Here is a 20,394-nt window from a genome sequence, read left to right as displayed (position 1 = left end):
GTCTCCAGGCGGTTGATTGGCCAGGCCGCCTGTTCCCTCGTCCACAGGCCTTGCGCCGAGCTCCGGAGACACACTGCCCCCCAGCCTGACAGACTGGCATCGGTCGTAACTACAATCCAGTCCGGAGTCTCCAGGGGGCATCCTTGGGATAGGTTCCTGGGATCCAGCCACCACCGCAAGCTGGCCCTGGCGGCCGGAAGGAGAGGAAGAATCGCCTGATAGTCCTGGGAGACCGGCTTCCATCTCGAGAGAAGGGACATTTGTAGGGGCCTCAAGTAAGCAAAGGCCCAGGGGACGAGGCTGATCGCGAACGCCATGGAGCCTAGGACCTGAAGGTAGTCCCGCGCCGTGTGCACTTGAAGAGCAGAGAACCTGAGGATGAGCACCCTCAGGGCTTGCGCCTTGTCCGGCCGCAGGAAGACCTTGCCCTGTTCCGTGTCGAAGCGCGCTCCCAGGAAGTCCAACTGTTGGGACGGTAGCAGACTGCTCTTGCTGAAGTTCACTACCCAGCCAAGAGACTGTAGGAAGGACACCACTCTGTCGACCGCCGCCCGCCCCTGCGGCAAGGACTTCGCTCTGATGAGCCAGTCGTCCAAATAAGGGTGGACCAGAATGCCTTCCCTCCGTAGTGCTGCCGCCACAACCACCATGACCTTGGTAAAGGTCCTGGGCGCGGTTGCCAGACCGAAGGGCAGTGCCTGGAACTGGAAGTGTTGACCCAAGATCTTGAAGCGAAGGAACCTCCAATGGTCCGGGCGGATCGGAATATGAACATATGCTTCCGTGAGATCGAGGGAGGCTAGGAACTCCCCCTGATGAACCGCCGCGATGACGGAGCGGAGCGTTTCCATACGAAACCTGAAGATCCGCAGCATCCTGTTGACCTCCTTGAGATCCAGAATAGGGCGAAAGGAACCGTCCTTTTTGGGAACTACGAAGTAAATTGAATAATGTCCCGAGCCCACCTCTCCTGAGGGAACGGGCGCAATGGCTCCTAGATCCAGGAGCCGGTCCAGCGTCCGCTGTATCCCCAGCCGCTTGACGCTGGAGCCGCAGGGAGAAAAGATGAACCTGTCCCTGGGCAACCGGACAAATTCCAACGCGTAACCGTGTCTTAGGATGTCTAGAACCCAGCGGTCCGTGGTGATGTTGGCCCACTCCCCGTAAAACTGGGCGATGCGACCTCCAATCCGGGGTAGCGAGGAGAGGGCCGGCCTGGCATCATTGTGCTGTCTTGCCGGGGGCTCCCTGAGCCGAGGAGTCCCTGGAGGGTCTGCGGCCCCGAAACGGCCGAGTCCAAGACTGCGACCGGGTTGACGGTGTCCTCGGACCTTGCTGTCTGGAACCCCTGTAGCGCCTCTGAGTGCGGTACCTGTTCCTAGGAGTCCCTGCGGACGGACGAAATGACCGATGACGGTCATTTCGTCCGTCCGGGCAGTCTGTGGACCGAGTCCGTCTCGGGCAGTCTGTGGACCGAGTTTTCTCCCAAGGTCTTGATAATCTGATCCAAGTCTTCCCCAAAGAGGTACCTGCCCTTGAAGGGTAGAGCTCCCAGGCTAGCCTTGGAGGAAGCGTCCGCCGACCAATTCCGAAGCCACAGGAGGCGCCTGGCGGACACCGCCGATGTCATGGTCCTCGCCAGGACCCGCAGCAAATCGTGTAATGTGTCCGCTCCGTAAGCAATGACCGCCTCCAGCCGGTCAGCCTGGGCCGCCTCATCCGGTGGCAACTGCTGGGAGGTGAGGAGCTGTTGGACCCATCTAAGACCGGCCCTCTGGGTAAGGGAACCGCAGATGGCCGCTCGGGCCCCCAGTGCCGAGACCTCATAAATCTTCTTGAGGGCGACTTCCAACTTCCTGTCCTGAATATCACGGAGGGCAGTGCCCCCCGTGACCGGAATCGTGGTCCTTTTTGTGACGGCGGAGACCGCTGAGTCCACCTTGGGAACCTTCAGAAGATCTAGAAAATCGCTCGGGAGGGGATAGAGCTTATCCATGGCCCTGCCAACCCGAAGGGACGCCTCCGGGTTATCCCACTCCCTCACGAGGAGCTGTAGGAACGAATCATGAATCGGAAACGTTCTCACCAGGGGACGTAAACCCGCTAAGACAGGGTCTCCCTTAGAAGTAGCGGAGGCCACAGAAGGCGCTGGAGGCCCCAGGGGCTCGACCGGGGGGTCAAGGTCTAATTCTTGAAGCACGTGGGGAATGAGATCCGCCAATTCCTCCTTGCGGAAGACCAGCAGAACCCGTGGGTCGTCGCATTCCAGGTGCGCTGCTAGAAGTGTCTCGTCGTCCGCCAGCAACGCCGGGTCGCCCCCCGGGCCCGGCAGGGGCGCGGGCGTGCTCGGGGGAGCCCTGGGGGTGCCTCCCAATCCCGCAACCCAATCCCGCAACCGACACACCTGCGACCTTTGGAACCTTAGCGGGGGAGGGCGCGGGGACCGAGCCCCCCTGGGGATTCAGGCTCTGCAGGTACGCCTGGTGCATGATCACCACAAAATCCGCCGAGAAACCGGGTGGCCCTGCTGGTGGGGTGGGAAGGGGGTCCCTGGAGAGCCCGGAGGTGGAGGGAAGAGGTCCCGGATCCAGGTTCGGGGGCGCCAGTGGCAAAAAATCCTCCGTGGTTTCCTCGGCGTCAGAAGTTTCCAATTCCAAGATGGCCGCCGCTCCCGCCAAAGACGAGGGCGGGGCCAACCCTCGAGGCCCGCGGCGCTCGGAGCGCGGCGGAGAAGCAGTTGAGGGAGCGGTGCTAGTCTCCCCCCCGGGGAGGCACCTGCCGCAGAGACCGTCCTTCGATGCGGCTTGTCCCGGGCCGCCACAAGCAGAGCAACGGACGCGCGGCATAGCGAGCGTCCGGGGAGGGGGGGGCCCAAGGCACCCGAGGCAGCCACGAGAAATCTCGCCGCGGGAGGAGCGGGCCGTCCGCGCCCAAGCTCGACTCAAGCACAGCCCCAACAGCCCCGAGGGCGGCAGGGGAATGAGCCGTCCGTGCCGCCTGCGGTCCCGGGGAATGTGACGTCGCGGGACCGCGGGGAGAGGGTGAGAGACCGCGACTAGGGTGAGGGGAGAGGCTGGCCCCACCAGCATCCACCTCCGGAGAACACCAAACAGAAGCTGCAAGAAGAAATACAAAATCTTCCCCCAAAACACTTACCCTGTACCCCTTCGAGGTAGTAAGAAAGAAGGAGAGAGGGAAAGAAGAGGCAGTCCAGATGGCAAGTATTAAGGCGAAGCCAGCTGAGCTGGCCCGCCACAGAAAGGAACAAAACTGAATCCTTTACTATTTTTTTTTTTTTTTTGCTAATAGCTTGATCCACCCGAAGAAAGATAGAATAATGAAAAAGAGTGACAAGCCACTAAGTAGGGAGAACAATGGGTTCCCCTCCTCACATCTGCTGGAGTCAGAGAGATACTGAGGATACAGGAGGGGCGCACCGGCTTATATGCCAGCACCCTCCAAAGTTTGCTCTGACTCCATCTGCTGGACGGGGGACATAACCCACTGTCTGGACTGATCCTAGTACGTACAGGGAACTCAAGTTATTACGTCTGGAGTGATTCTCCAGATCCTCCAGTTTGTTTATCTGCTAATGTTTTCAGGGTGCTCAGTTCTTTTTCCAAGATGGCCACACTGTCATCTACAGGTGAAACATTAGCTTCTAATGCAGTAAGCCTTTTCCCTGTCTTGGTTAGCAAGACATAAGCTTCATCGAAGCGAGGATCTAGGGCCACTGCGTTTGCTACTTCAGTGGTGTTGAGCAGACATGGTCGGGGAAGCCGCGCTGCTATTGCCCTCTGCCATCTTGCAGTTGCCAGCCTGCGTGCGTTCCTTATCTTTCCATACGAGTTCGGACATAAAGGCACTTCAGAGCTCATCGCAAAAGTTATAAATAGGGCGCTGCTGCACTCACCCGCTAAGAAGTAGCCGACAATAGAAGTAAAAAGGTCACAAATAGATTAATTGGCAAAAGAGGGGGTGAGGTCCCAGAGCAAGTCAAAAGCACTGCTTCCCCTCATCACGCCACATGACCTCTCCCCCCATCTGCTATTTTAAACCATGGGAGATACTACACAGCCTCCTGCCTGCCCCAGAGCCTGCCTACTGCTGTTAAAGACCGCGGCAGCAGTGCTGCTGGTGCTTACACTGGCTGGCACACGCCCTTGGCACTGCACGAAGGAGCACAACAAAACAGCTTGCTCCTTTGTGCATGCCCGAAGTGAAGCCCGCAGATGCCTTTCTACCTTGCTACTCTCCCCTAACTACATAAGGAAGGTAATGTAGCAGGAACACCTCATCATAGAGAAAATAGGACAAGGGCTACATGGAAACCTCAGTTCCTGCCTTGTATCCAAGCTCTAGTGCTTCTGCTCCATGCCGCACTCCTAGCTCCTGTCCAGCCCCTAGGCTCCACCATCATGCCTCAGTCCTAGCCTCTCCATATACACACGCCTCCTGTCCAGGGTGTCCCTTGACACATTTCTAACTAATGGCATGGTATCAGCAGATTTCCCATTTATGTAAGGTACCAGGCAGGGCTGCCATCTTTCTACAGCCAAGGAAAGGATCATGGGATTGGCTAGTACCTGTGGAATTGCCCTCTGAGACCATAGGCCAAATTAGGCAGAAGTAGAGGCTGTTGGCTTGCAGCATGGTGTAACTTCATCCTACCCCCTCCATCTAATTCCCACTCTTTGTGATGATTGGGCCAGAAGGAGGAAAAAGGCAGCATCTTAGGCCTTGTCTTCTTCTGCCATCCTGGGTCTAACTAGCATAGTGATAGCTCTTCATTGGCTACCTGTACAATCCCGCATCAACTACAAAGTCCTAACATTAATACACTCCACCATCCATTCTAATAACTCTGGTTTGATAGATGTAACTCTACAATCACACAGGCCACAGAGTTCATTAAGCTCTCAAAACAAAGTACTACTAGCTGTGCCATCATTACAGAATACTCGCCTAACAAAAATAAGAGACCGCATGTTCTCAATAGCAGGCCCAATGCTAATGAACTCTCTACCCAAGTATCTAAGACTGACTCCAGAAAAAGAAATTCAAACATGACCTAAAAACATGGTTATTTCAAAATGCATAAAACCTGACTTAAAATCACCTGAACACAGAACATGCACCCCTCAAAGTCATTAAGAACCTATCTTCTGAACTAAATACCTTATCCCAAATGTGTCAATTTTTAAATTGTATGTTGTTTGACCTCATTAAGTCAATGTATAATATATACGTAAACTGTTGTGATCTTTATTTGGAACAACGTTATATAAATGACTAAATAAATAAGTTACTGATTACAGATGAACTATCATTTATCACATCTTACTACTCACTCATTATGGGAATTTCTCTTCTCTCTGGGTCAGGCTGTCCTATGGCATTCGGCTCTTCCTCTTTTTTAGTACACAGTGTAAGTGCAGCTGTGCCAAGATTGGGGTTATTTTTCATTTCCTCAGGATCAGAGTAGTCACTGCAGCTGTACGACTCATCCTCTTCGTTAATCCCCGATAAAACAACAGGATCAGCAGCTATAGAATCTGAGTATATTTGTAAACAAATGCATCATTATTCAAAATGTGAAATCATCATCCTGTGAAAATCAACATATCAACTCAGGTTAGACTGAGACCGCAATGAACATGGGACATGTTATATCTGTACTAGAGGTCATGAGATGTGGTGAGCTGGCGCAGACGTGTTCTCTGCTGCTGTGGGAGCCTTCCCCTCCTTTTAAATTCATCAGCATCTAAAATTCAGCGATACTTTGAACCAGCCTTCACCACGTGACTGTTGAATATTTCTGCAAGAAACTGAAGAAGTTGTGGAGATAAGCACGTAGACACTGCTAGAAACATTGGTTGCAAGGATAAAGAAAAGCTAAACTGAGTGAAATCAAAATGAGGGAGACTTTGCCTGACTTTCATAGGCCTTCTGCAATGGAGCCCTTGGTAAATTAAATGGCAGCTGCAGTGGTTTTTGCTCTGAAACGTAAATGTTTTTTTCTGTATCATTATTAAATTTTTGAAAAAAACAATTATTCAAGAAAACTTGGTTACAGAGAAATAGTGCTTAGTCAGAGCATAAATGAATTTAACAACAAAATTTATTAAAAAAAAAATTAGAAAAAAAATCAAAGAAACTCATGTGCAATTAGCAGACATTACCAAAAGCTTGAAAAAGGAGGAAATCAAGGATTTTAAAGGTTGAAGACCAAGTTCACACCTTGGAATAGGTGGGGACTGAACTAAAAACAGCAATAGAAAAGTTGGAAGTAAAACAAAAACAAAAAAAAACTTGAAGATTTGGAAAATTGATTCCGCAGAAACAATCTATGTCTTATAGGCCTACCGCAGGCTGTGATAGATGCAATTATCGATCTTGTGGAGACCTGGCTCTCTGCTGAACTACAGCAGGGAGACAAACGTGGCCACTTGTGGACAGAAAGAGCACATTGTTTGGGTATGAAGCCCGGTTCTGGAGCCTGCCCTTGAGCTGTGATCGCTAAAGTTTGAACTTTAAAATCAGAAATTATGCATGCTTATAGGAATTCAGAAGAGCTCATGTATGAAGGTCATAACATTTTGATATTTCATAATTATTTGGCTTCAGTTGTTGCAAGAAGGAAATCTTTTTCTCGGATAAGTGTCCAACTTATGAAGAAACCAATTTGTTTCACATTGCAATGTCCTATGCGATTTAGACTGATCCACAATGGCAAGCTGGTGATCTGTGAAACAACGTTGTTTGCAAGGTCTGGACACTAGCTTTACCGAGAAACTGATGCAGTTATCTATCATCTTTTGGATTACAATGGTCATGTAATAATGTTATGGACCGAGTTTTGCAATTTGTGACAGAGACTGGGAATAAGCTGTGTCACTTTAATGATTACAGAAGGCTGAGATGCCTGTTGGTTTTCATTTGGTCTGGGTTTGATGCCATAGAGGCAAAAGGCCCGGCGACGCTTAAAGCCTCGGGACACATGTAAGGCCCGGGGCTTGCAAAAAAGGGGCAGGGAGGGGGCAGGTGGGGGTCAGAGGCTCCCGGCACAGCAGCCAGCCAGTGCGCGCAACTAAGTAAGTTTTAAAACAAAAGAAAAAAAGAAGAAAAAGGTAGGGGGAAGGGCGGGGGAAGGCAGCACGGCTCAGCGCGCGCAAGGTGCACAATTGTGCACCTCCTTGCGTTCACCGACCCCTGATTTTATAACATGCGCGCGCCTGCAAACTACCTTTGTTCGGGTGGATTGGTATTTTAGTGGATTTTGAAGGGGTAAGTTGGGACTGAATTTAGTACAGTTTGTGATTTAACAGGGGGTTAAAAATGGGGAAGGAGGAAGATAAGGTGTTGATTCCAATTCCACTATTTTGATTTGGTGGATATATAAAGAATTTATTTACAGACCACTAAACTAATAGCTAGGAGACCTCAGCCATCACAGTATGATGTGTAAAGGAAAATTAGTTTCTTACCGCTCCCCAGCCGGAAAACTGGAATCCGTGGCCACCACCGTCCAGCTGGGAACTAGCAGGGACACACCACCAGGACAGGCTGGATCTCGTGTGAGACGTGAGAAGAAGTAGCAGATGAAACTCCTCTGACACCGGCTTCCAGTGGGATAGCCACGAGGACTGGTAGTCGAAGAGACAATAACCGCCTCACCCGATACTGAAGCTTGCATATCCGGTCCTGGGCTAGGAACACCTTGCCCTGTTTTGTGTCGAATAAAGCTCCAAGGTATTCCACGGACTGGGGGGTACCAGTCGACCCTTTTTGAAGTTAACGACCCAGTCCAGCGACTGCCAGAGCTGTAAGACCCTGGTCACTACCAGACGGCACTGGGTCTCGGACTTGGCTCCAAACAACCAATCGTCCGAATAGGGATGAGCCAGGAACCTTCCCGGCGGAGCTGCGCTGCCACCAACATCATCAACTTTGTGAAGGTCCGAGGAGCCGTAGCAAGACCGAACGGAGGCGTCCGGAACTGGTAATGCGTTCCCATGATGCAGAACCTGAGAAAACGGTGGAACGATTGCTGGATACCGAAATGAAGGCACGCTTCCGTGAGATCCAGAGAGGCCAGGAATTCGCCTGGACGTACCGAGGCAATCCGCGAGCGAATCGTCGCCATTCTGAAGGGAGGAACGCGAAGACATCGGTCTACGCCCGTCAAATCCGAGATAGGCCTTGACGTGCCGTCTTACTTAGACACGATGAAATAAATGGAGTAACGGCCCTTGCCATGCTGAGCGGGAGGTACGGGGGCAATAGCCCCCAGGCTCCCCAAGCGTCGAAGGGTGCCCTGCACTGCTGCCCTCTTCTCCAGACACTTGCAGGGCGAGACCAGGGACACGTCGGATGGAGTTCGAGCAAAATCTAACGCGTAGCCGTGTCGAATCACGTCGAGGACCCACGGATCCGTCGCTACCTTGGCCCATTCCCCGAAGAATAACGTCAACCTCGCCCCGATGTTTGTAACAACGGCTTGAGGTTGAAGCGAGGGATGGGCCGGCCGTATCTTATTGTGAAGCTTTGGGCCCCGTTCCTGACGGGGTACCTCCCTGTCCCCGGAACCGATTCCCCCGAAAGGACTGCGGCCGCTGAGGGGAGCGGGAGGAGACCGACCTGTAGGAAGACCCTGCAGACCTCTGAGGACGCGACCTCCCGTGAGGACGCGACCTCTCGTTTCCCCGAAAACGGGACCGCCCAACGAATACGGACCGAGCTCTGGACCTGCCCTCAGGCCACCTTAAGCCCTGTTCTCCCCAAGAGACAGCATCAAATCATCAAACTCCTTGCCGAAGAACAGCTTGCCCTTGAACGGCAGCGCATCCGCCGCCCAAGTGCGCGGCCACAAACGACGGCACGCCGAGACGAAAGGCACCATGGCTCGCGCCGAAGTGCGAAGAAGAGCATGTAACGCCTCCGCCCCATACGCGATCGCTGCCGCCAAACGATCCGTCTGTGATGACTCCTCTGCAGATAGATCCGCGGTGGCCTGACAAACCGGCTCCCAGCGCAGACTGGCCCGCATGACGAAGTTGGCACAGATGGCGGGCTGGACTCCCAAAGCTGAGACCTCAAATCTCTTTGGGCTGCGCCTTCAGCTTCCAAGCCTGTATGTCTCGGAGAGCAGTAGCCCCCCGTGACCGGGATCCTCGCCCTCTTCGTCACCGCGGAGACCGCCGCATCCACCGTTGGGAACCGGAGGAGATCTAAACCATCTTCAGGGAGCGGATAGAGCTTATCCCTAGCCTTACTGACCTTGAGGCATAAGTCCAGTGTATCCCATTCCCGAAACAGGATATCCGTAGACGAAAAAGAAAAGGAAATGCCACTGCTGGGCTCATGAAAACCCCACAGTACCGGGTCCATATGGGCTTCCTGTCGGGCTACCACTGGCGGCGCATCTATCCCCAGCTCATGGAGCCTGGCGGGAATAAGTGGGGTAGTTCTTCCCTGCGAAAAGATGGACCACCTTAGGGTCGGCCTCTTTCACGGCCTGCGCCCCTTTGCCCGCGGAGGGCTGAGTGGGATCATCTCCTGTCGGCCCTTGGGTCCCCGACGGAAGCACTTCCGAGTAATCCTCACCTTCCTCTGACATGGAGTCGCTGTCGCTGTCAGAGTCCTGCGGGACCCCCCTGAGAGGCCGCTTCCCTTTGGGTGGAGCGTGGGGCAAATTCGTGGGGCCCTTGGACCCCTTCTTCGGAGGACCGGACCGAGACGCTCCCCTGGCCCCTTCTGGATGACTGCGCTCACGGCTTTTATAGTGGGGGAGTTTGCGCAACCGCAGCGCAAAATAAAAAACCTCAGAAAACTCCCCGGAGCCCGACGAACTCGACAAACTCTCATCTACACTTGTAGCCTCAGGGGACCCGATTCCCCGAGACATCCCCCTCCCAGTCGGCCCCTGCTGCAGGGAAAACGCGGGAAGAGGGCCGGCATCCCCTGCCGTCTCCCGCGCGATTTCGCGGGTGGGGCCTAAAATGGCCGCCACTCCCGCGCTGGGCGGGAAACTCCGGAGGCTTGACTGCTGCTGTACTGCCGCGCGGCAGCGAACAAACGGGCCGAGAACGGCTGCTCCACGGCCTCCCAGAAGGACCTATACCTCCCAGATGCAAGAGGAACACGGGTCCTCCCTAGAAAAGCGCGCGCGCGCCGAGCCGCAGGCCTGACAAATCGATCCCTGAGGCATTCGCGCGATCGCGGCGCGAGAAGAAATCAAAGTAAAATTAAAATTAAAATTTACCCCCCCGGCAAACGGCGACCCCACCCCGAGGGACCCCAAGACAGAGCCGAACGTAAGGGAGAGCCGGCGGGACGCAAAGTTCAAAAGAAAACTTTTTTTTTTTTTTTTTTCCAAACCTGTCGCTGTCCTCGGTCCTGGGGCCCTGCTCCAGCGGGGGTGAGTGAACCGGGCTCCCCGGTGTCACCCCCCGACGCTGCCACTGGAATAGCCGGGTCCTCAACCCTGGCAGCGGCCTCTACCAGGGGGGGATAGTCCCCTCAGGACCTTCCAACCCCCCTGGGAGGCAGGGCGGACGGGACTTCCTCACAGGAAATTGAAGAAAAATAAAGAAAAAATATTTTGTAAGAAACAAAAAGACTGGAACTATAGCCAACCAGTACTGACTGAACAAAACACAGAAAAGAACACTCAACCCTGACTAACTACCAGTACCAGGGCAGGCAGAGGCTGTGACTGCACCTGCACCATCTACTGGAGACAGAGTAAGACTGAGGGGCTGTGACCGGCACAGGGGCATATTTGGCTCCGCCCACAAGTTTTAGTCTGTCTCCATCTACTGGTGCGGAGTCACAACCCAGGTGTCCTGGACTGATCCTGGTACGTACAGGGAAGAACTGTTTTCAAAATTGAAAAAAAAAAAAAAAGACTTAATATTGTTAATGCAGTTCATTGTGCTACATGGAATGTGTCAGGTATAGGTTCTGTAGTGAAAAGATACACGATTTGGCAGAGGCATATGGTTCATATAGTCATGCTACATGAACCTCCAACTTGACCAAATAAAGCATCAGAAACTCAAGTGCCAGTGGGTGGGTCAGGTACGGTATGCTTCATCAGGGTTAGAAGGGCTAGAGTGGCAATCGCAATTGAGAAATCTATTCCGTTTATTGATCATAAGGTTATGCAGGGTCCCCAAGGGAGATTTATACTGGTAGAAGGTGTACTGTATGATAAATCTACAGTATTATGCAATGATGACATATCCAATGCTTGTTTCCGTTCCTTTTGTGAACTGATGCCAACCTGTGCCTGCCCAGGTGACTGCCCTGCTGTCTGTGACCTCTCGATAACATCCTGAGCTCTCAGCATTTGCCATCTTGCTACTGCCAGAAGTGTCCATTTCCCAGTACTTACATTCCCAGGGAAGAGGCTGGACACAACTCCCGGTGACGTTAAGCCTCCAGGCTGACTGCACATGAAGGAGCTTCTCTCCTTTGTGTGCTCCTTCATGCACTTAAAATTCTTATTTTGTTTCTGGAATTTGTTCTTTTTATAAGCTGAGTGGTTGTTGCCTAGTTTTGGATAACATCTGTTTTGTCAGGGGTTATTCTAGTCACTGCTGGTAGGGACAAATGTGGTAATTTATCTAACTGGAGATATTATAAGAGGTATTGCAATGCCTCCTTTTTGTTGCCTCTTCATGCTGTTGTGTCCTTCGGCTAGCGAGTTCCATCAGAATAGAAAGATCATATTAATCAATGCTCAGTCTGTTAAGAAGAAAGCATTTTTTTTTTTTTTTACTTAAAAGCAATTAAGGATGATATTGTTCCTTTTCTGGTTAAGCTTGTAAACTTTTTTTTTCAGGAGGGAAGGCTTCCTGAGGAACTCAAGTGTGCCTCTGTCGACCTTCTATTTAAAACAAAAAAAAAAAAAAATCTTTGAATGCTAGATGTTTTGAGAGTTATCAGCGAATTTCATCCCTGCCTTTTCTATCAAAGTTCACTGAAATGATTGTCTTGAAATAGCTGCATGGCTACATGGAAGACTTCCTAATTCTCAATGTATACCAATTTGGATTTCAGAAATCACTTAATATCAATAATCCTGTTAATTTCATCACTGAAGGTCTTCCACTGAGGTCTTGATTTTGACCTATGCTTTGTGCTGGTCCTACTTGATTTCTTGGTAGCGCTTGACACTGAATCATAAAATTTTGTTAACCACACAGACAGAAGCTGGAATTTCTGGAAATATCCTGGCCTGGTTTGTTTCTTATCAAATCAGCAACACAAGGTGACTATCTAAACTGGGCCCTCTAACTGGCACACAATTGATATTGGAGCACAGCAGGGTTCTGCTTAATCGGCAACCCTTTTTAACATCTTGTCCCTCTCTGTCTTGTGCTTTCTTGCTTGGTGTGCATATGGATGATTTTCAGATTCCCCCCTCCCCCGACTAGTGTCTTCTTCCTAGTCTGACATAAGAAAATTATTCCTTACCTGCTAATTTTCGTTCCTGTAGTACCATGGATCAGTCCAGATGGTGGGTTATGTCCCCCGTCCAGCAGATGGAGTCAGAACAGACTTCGAGGGACGTCACCAGCATAAGCCAGTACACCCTCTGCTGGAGCTCAGTATAACGTATAGCAAAGCCCAAGTAGACCAGGAAAAGTCTGGATCAAGTTACTTAAACATACATTAAAATATGCAACAACCAGATATAGTAATAAACAGCCAACTAGCGGCAAGGCGCCCAACTTGTAGGGAGCTGTGAACAGTGACAAGAACGAACTGAGGAATACAGAAGATAGCGACAGAAAGCAGACCCGAGCAGAAGCAAAGATCCCAAAGTGGTGGGCGTCTGGACTGATCCATGGTACTACAGGAACGAAATTAGCAGGTAAGGAATAATTTTCTTTTCCCTGTACGTACCAGGATCAGTCCAGACGGTGGGATGTACCAAAGCTTCCCTAAACCGGGTGGGCCCCTGAAAGCCCTGCTCGGAGAACCTGCCGCCAAAATGCCCAGTGGATGACGATGCCAGGTGTAGTCGATAATGTCGCGAGAAAGTGTGCAACGACTTCCACGTTGCTGCCCGACAAATCTCCTGTGAGGAGACAGAACGAACTTCCGCCCAAGAAGCAGCTTGCGAGCAAGTGAGCTATAACTCCGCGAGGAGGAGTCCGTCCTGCTCCAATGTAAGAAGCTGAGATAGCTTCCTTTAGCCATCGCGCAATCGTTGTCTTTGAGGCCTGGCACCCCTTCTTCGGACCCGACCAGAGAACGAAGAGGTGATCAGAGATCCTGAAGTCATTAGTCACCTCCAAGTAGTGGAGCAAAGTGCGCTTGACATCCAACAGACGAAGGGTCCGGGACTCGTTGGGTCCAAAGGACGGAAGTTCCACTGTCTGATTCAAGTGAAAAGACGAGACTACCTTCGGGAGAAACGAAGGCACGGTGCGCAGGGAAACTCCCGAATCCGAGAATCTGAGGTAAGGTTCCCTGCAAGACAAAGCCTGTAGCTCCGAGATACGACGCGCTGAACAGATGGCCACAAGGAAGACAGCCTTGAGTGTAAGATCCTTGAGGGTCGCTCCACGTATCGGTTCGAAAGGTGCCCCTGACAAGGCACGAAGCACAAGGTTGAGACTCCAGGAGGGACAAGGATCCCGCACTGGTGGTCGTATGTGCTTGACCCCTTTGAGGAAGCGTGCGATGTCCGGTTGAAGGAGGAGAGAACCGTTCCCTTGCACAAGGGAATTCAGGGCCGCCACCTGGACTCGAAGGGAATTATATGCGAGCCCCTTATCCAGACCATCTTGAAGAAACTGCAGGATTGAAGGGACCGACGCCTCCATGGGCCGAATCCCTCAGGTAGAGCACCAGATTTCAAAAATTCTCCAAACTCGGACGTACGCAACAGACGTAGAAGATTTGCGGGCCCGCAGCATAGTTGAAACTAACGCCTCCGGGTAGCCTCTGCGCCGGAGACGACGCCGTTCAAAAGCCATGCCGCAAGACAGAAGAGTTCGGCCTGCTCGAAATATACCGGACCCTGGTGCAGCAGACGAGGAAGATGACCTAGTCGTAGTGGACCGTCCACTGCCAACTGTAGGAGGTCCGAAAACCAAGGCCGGCGCGGCCACTCCGGGGCGACGAGAATCACAGGTCCCCGATGATTTTCTATCCTGCGGAGAGTCTTGCCTACCAAGGGCCACGGGGGGGAAGACTTAGAGCAGCCGGTGAGTCTGCCACGGAAGAGCTAGGGCATCCACCCCTTCCGCGTAGTGTTCTCTTCTGCGACTGAAGAAATGTGGTGCCTTGGCGTTGATGGACGTCGCCATCAGATCCAAGTGCGGTGCGCCCCATAGGCGGATCAATAGCCGCATCGCCTCGGAGAGAGACCATTCGCCAGGATCCAGCTGTTGACGACTCAGGAAGTCCGCCTGAATGTTGTCCACACCGGCGATGTGTGAGGCCGCGATCCGGACGAGATGCATCTCCGCCCATTCCATCAGGAGGGTCGACTCGAGGGAGACATGCTTGCTCCTTGTGCCCCCTTGCCGGTTGATATAGGCCACGGTGGTGGCGTTGTCCGAGAGAATCCGTACTTCTCTGTTCTGCACCAGCGGAAGGAAATGTTGAAGCGCCAGACGTACCGCCCTGGTTTCCAGGCGGTTGATCGGCCAAATTGCTTCTACCGGGGACCACGTCCCCTGCGTGGCACTTCGATCGCAGACGGCGCCCCAACCCACGAGCCTGGCATCGGTGGTGACTACCACCCAATTGGGTACCTAGATAGAGACTCCGCGCGCCAGATTTGCTGGAACCAGCCACCAGTCCAGACTGGCCCTGGCGATTGGTGGCAGAGGCAGGACAACTTGATAATCCTGAGACACTGGTTTCCACCTGGAGAGAAGAGACTCCTGCAGAGGACGCAGATGCGCAAATGCCCAGGGCACTATATCGATGGTGGAGGCCATCACTCCTAACAGCTGCAGATAATTCCAGGAGGTGGGTTCCGGCAATGCAGAAAAACGACAGACATGTTCCCGCAATGATTGAGCCTTGTCCGGGCGCAACACCACCTTGCCCTGAAGCGTGTCGAAGCTGGCACCCAGGAAGTCCAGACGCTGCAAGGGTACAAGGGAACTTTTGGAGAAGTTCACCACCCAGCCCAGGGAGTGGAGGACCTGGACAACCCTGGCCACCGAGGCCTGCCCGTGGTGGAGGGACTTCGCCCCTGAATCAGCCAGTCGTCCAGATAGGGATGCACCAGGATGCCTTCCTTCCTCAGGGCCGCTGCCACGACAACCATGATCTTGGTGAATGTACGAGGTGCGGTTGCCAAGCCGAACGGGAGAGCAGTGAATTGGAAGTGCTGGCCCAGAACCTTGAAGCGGAGAAAACGACGATGCGCCGGCAGAATGGGAATGTGCAGATAGGCTTCCGTCAAATCCAGGGAGGCCAGAAATTCTCCCCGGTGAACCGCCGCAATCACTGATCGAAGTGTCTCCATGTGGAACCGGCTGACTCACAGAGACTTGTTGACTTTCTTCAGATCGAGGATGGGCCGAAAGGAACCGTCCTTCTTTGGCACGACGAAGTAGATGGAATAGTGTCCCAAGCCCACCTCGCCGAAGGGGACGGTGGAAATGGCCCCTATGCTCTGCAGCCGATCCAGGGTTTGTTGCACTTCCGCCTTCTTGAGGTCCGAGCCACAGGGGGAGAAGAGGAACCGGTCCTTTGGAGGGCGGACAAACTCCAAGGCGTAGCCGTGTCTTATAGTGTCCAGGACCCACTGGTCTGCGGATATACATACCCACTCCTCGTAGAACTCCGCCAGCCGACCCCCTATCCTGGGAGTGGAGGGATGGGGCGAATCTGGCATCATTGGGTAGACTTTGGCGGGGGGTTACCCTGCCCTGAACTGTCACGCGCGGGTCTGCGCCCACGAAAGGAGAGCGGCCAGGACTGGGGTCTGGAGGAGCCTGGGCGAGTAAGACCTATAGCGCCTCTGCGCTCTGGTCCTCGTCCGAGAAGAAGCAAATGACCGAGAAGGCCGATGTCGATCTTCAGAAAGCCTGTGGACAGCATTCTCCCCCAGAGACTTGATGAGTTGTCCAAGTCATCTCCAAAAAGAAACTTGCCCCGGAATGGCAAGGAGCCCAAGCTCGACTTGGAGGAGGCATCCGCCGCCCATTGCGCAGCCAGAGAAGCCGTCTGGCCGCCACTACCGAACAATGGACCGCGCCAGAAAACGGAATAGATCATAAGAGCATCCGCCCCGTAGGCTATGGCGGATTCCAAGCGGTCGCCTGTGCGGTCTCCTCTGGAGGTAGAGACCTGGAAGTGAGTACTGTTTGAACCCACCGAAGGCTGGCTCGCTGCGTCAGAGAGGTACACATCATGGCCCGCATTCCCAAAGCGGAGACTTCAAACACCTTTTTAGGAAAACTTCCAACTTGCGATCCTGTGTATCCCGCAGGGCCGTGCCGCCCGTGACCGGGATCGTCATCCTCTTGGTACCGCTGAAAACAGCCGAGTCCACCTGGGTACCTTGATGAGATCCAAGAAATCTTTCCGGTAGCGGGTACAATTTCTCCATGGCCCTCGTGACTTTCAACTAGGCTTCAGGAGTATCCCACTCCCTGGTGAATCATGGATGGGGGAAAAGCCCGAGGTCTAGGGCGAAGAGTGGCGAGGACTGGATCCCCCTTTCTTGCTGAGGTGGCAAACTGCTGGGGCAACCGGAGCCGGCGCATCTGGTGGAGGGATCAAGGTCTAGTTCCAGAAGAATCTGAGGATCAGGTCATGCAGCTCGTCCCTCTGGAAAATGCGGAGCACCAGTGGGGGTCGTCCCCGTCGGGAAGGCAGATCCGACTGCGTAGGATCCGAAGGGCTCCAGGGAGCTCCCCCGATGGAGAAACCGCTTCCCGTACCCCCCAGGGCAGACTGTGGGCGAGGAAGCGGCCCGGGGGCCCCCGACACTGAGCCCAGCAGGTCGGGGGGCGCAACATAAGGGAGCCGAGGAGACCCTAGGGCCTTAGTCGTGGGGGGGCCCCCCCGGGAACCCCAGCCCCTGCAAGTACGGCGCTATGCATGAGCAGAATGAATTCTGGGGAAAAACTGCGGCAAGCTGGGAGGTGGGCCCAGGGAGGGGACCTCTGAGGGCTCTGGAGCGGGCAATCCCCCCTCCGGGGATAAATTTGGGGGAAGAGACCTCCCGAAATTCCCTCCGCTCTTGTGCCGAATCTGTTGCAGCAGCGTGCAGCAAATCTAATATGGCCGCCGTTCCCGCCAACGGTGGCGAAGTGGCCAGTCCGCGCCGCGGGGAGGGGAGGAAGGAAAACGAGGCGAGTGGCTGCAAGGTGCCTTCCCCTCCAGGGAGACACCTTGCGCAAATCCCCTCCCGCGAGATCCGGGACCCCGGTTCGCCGCAGGCCGCACATCGGGACGGCCGCGGCATGAAGGAAACGCTGGGGGTAAGGCAGGCACTATGCCTCGGGGGGGGGGGCTGAAAGCACAGAGAGGTATCGCGGGGGGGGGGGGGGCCCGGAATGGCCTGCTCAACCCGCCCAAAAAGTCCCGCAGCGCTGAAGAGGAGCCCTGCCTGGGCTAGAAAAACCCCGCAAAAGAGGCCGCGGGACCGACAGCCCACACGTGGAGAGGCCAGCACCACCGGCATCCACGGGCACTAAGAATGCTGTTGGGGAAAAGCAGCAAAGGAGGAAAAGCAAGCAGAGAAAGGCAGACAGAAAGACACGCCTCCACAAGAAGTTAGGGCTTTTTTTTTTTTTTTAAACTTTAACTTGATCCACAAAAGAGCTCAAAGAATATAACAGGAAAAAAATAGAAGGAAGAGAAAAAAGGAAAACCTAAAATCCTGTCACCCTGGGGGAGCCGATGGATCCCCCCCCAACTCTCATCTGCTGGAGTCAGAAAGATACTGAGCTCCAGCAGAGCGTGTACTGGCTTACGCTGGTGACGTCCCTCGAAGTCTGTTCTGACTCCATCTGCTGGACGGGGGACATAACCCACCGTCTGGACTGATCCTGGTACGTACAGGGAACTTTCCTTTTCTTTCTCCGTTTCTTTCCACTATTAAGAGTGGTTATCATACAATAGACTCCTTAATGTTGTGAAGACCGAGATTATGATTTTGATAGGAGATTCATTGAGGGAGAAACCTCTTATACTTGAGGGCCGTGAATTATTTATTTCATCACAAGTGAAGAGCATAAGGATTATTTTGCATCCTAGGTTGACTATGCGTCCTCGAATAAATGCAATGGTTAAGGCCTCTTTTTATAAGCTGAGGGTACCGCGCAGGTTGAAACCTTTGTGTTATGACTGTCTCTGCCCGATGTCTCCATTCCGCCCACCTTACCTTTTTTGCGACTCCTCCCGCGGTTGATGGACGTCTGGCTGCAGCGGCGTCTGGCTGCTGTCCTCGGTCCGGCTTGGGCGATGCATCCCGCCATGTTGTCCAGGTATATATCCCTTGCCTTTACTGACGGGACAATATATGCCTAAGAGTGTTTGCCTGTCTAATTGATATTCAAGCTTCCTTTGTTTCTTCTGGGAACTTCCACAAGAGAACACCGATGCTCCCAAACAGCCATCCTTTCCTCCCCACCTTTGGTTTCTACCAGATTGACCTGTACAAGACTTCATGCTTTCTGCTGCTATGCATCAAAACAAGTTGCTGCAAGATGCCGCCAAACATAAGAGTGCTGCACCGCAGTCTGCAACCTGCATGTACCTCATGGTCTCAGGCCCAGCGCTGTGCCCATGACCTGCTGGGGCCTTCCAGCGTGGCTCCTGGCATCCTGCCACTCTAAGCAAGGGCCCGTAGCAAACTCGCTGGCTTTATAGGGCCAGCACCAAGGATTTCCTGTGGCATGGACTGATGACATCAGTACTGCTCTAACATAAAAAGGTAGCTCACGCCTATGGGCAGATGTCTGAGCAAGAGGTCCTGATTCTCATTCCTCTACATCTGGCTATTTTTGATCCTACCATAAGAACATAAGAAGTTGTCATGCTGGGTCAGACCAAGGGTCCAGCAAGCCCAGCATCCTGTTTCCAACAGAGGCCAAACCAGGCCACAAAAACCTGGCAATTACCCAAATACCAAGAAGATCCCATGCTACTGATGCAATTAATAGCAGTGGCTATTCCCTAAGAGGTAGATTTTACAAGGTTGCGCGTGGGTGTACATGTGTGTGCGCTACCCGGCTCACACACATGTACACCCACGCGCCACCATGTACACCCACGCGTACACCCATGTACAAGGTGCACAATTGTGCAAGGGGGTGCACAATTGTGCACCTTGCGCGCGCTGAGCCATGCTGCCTTCCCACTCCTAACCCTACTTTAACCCCCCCTGACCTTTATTTTACCTTTTGCGCCTGCCTCTGGGACGGGAGCCTGACCCCGCCCTACCCACACCCCTTTAGTAAAGCCCCGGGACTTACACGTGTCCTGGGACTTTTGAAAATATGCCTGGCGCGCGAAAGGCGATTTACGTGTGTAACATTTTTGAAAATCCGGCCCTAAGGAAACTTGATTAATAGCAGTTAATGGCCTTCTCCTCCAAGAACTTATCCAAACCTTTTTTGAACCCAATTACACTAACCATATCCTCTGGCAACAAATTCCAGAGCTTTATTGTGCATTGAGTGAAGAAGAACTTTCTCTGATTAGTCTTAAATGTGCTACTTGCTAACTTCATGGAATGCCCCCTAGTCTATTATCCAAAAGAGTAAATAACCGATTCACATCTACTCGTTCAAGACCTCTCATGATCTTAAAGACTTCTATCATATCCCCCCTCAGCTGTCTCTTCTCCAAGCTGAAAAGCCCTAACTTCTTCAGCCTTTCCTCATAGGGGAGCTGTTCCATCCCCTTTATCATTTTGGTTGCCCTTCTCTGTACATTCTCCATCACAACTATATCTTTTTTGAGATGCGGCGACCAGAATTGTACACAGTATTGAAGGTACGGTCTCACCATGGAGCGATACAAAGGCATTATGACATTTTCCATTCTATTAACCATTCCCTTCCTAATAATTCCTAGCATTCTGTTTGCTTTTTTAACTGCTGCAACACTCTGAGCAGACAATTTTTTTTTTTACTTATAATTTTATTTATATTTATCACCCATAACACAAGCGATAGAAGATACAGAAACTTAGAACAATACTGTAATCCAAGGAAGTTTCCCCCCCCCCCAACCCCCTCACTTATCCATGAGCTCAGGAGTTATAACCGAAAGCAAAGCCAAAAGTATGCAAAAAATACCAGTGAACAGGCATCTAAATACAAAAGTGACCACAGTGAAAGGTTTTCAGAAACGAACAACTTAACACATAGGAAATAGCAGTTACAGTTCAATTGGAGA

At 52.6% G+C, this 20,394-nt stretch overlaps 1 protein-coding gene across 5 annotated transcripts in view; it reads right to left on the bottom strand.

The window, feature by feature from the left end:
- Positions 1 to 20,394, bottom strand: part of LOC115083925 (zinc finger protein 501-like) — an 88,787-nt gene that overhangs the window by 19,926 nt on the left and 48,467 nt on the right. For all 5 annotated transcript variants that reach the window (XM_029588032.1, XM_029588031.1, XM_029588030.1 and 2 more), the window contains one exon: positions 5,352 to 5,555. In XM_029588032.1, the coding sequence (XP_029443892.1) occupies positions 5,352 to 5,555 (204 nt within the window). The remainder of the gene's footprint in view (positions 1 to 5,351; positions 5,556 to 20,394) is intronic.

The sequence above is a fragment of the Rhinatrema bivittatum genome, chromosome 2 (genome assembly GCF_901001135.1).
Source record: "Rhinatrema bivittatum chromosome 2, aRhiBiv1.1, whole genome shotgun sequence".
NCBI classification, from domain to species: Eukaryota; Metazoa; Chordata; class Amphibia; order Gymnophiona; family Rhinatrematidae; genus Rhinatrema; species Rhinatrema bivittatum.
This window is presented reverse-complemented; position numbering and strand designations above follow the sequence as displayed.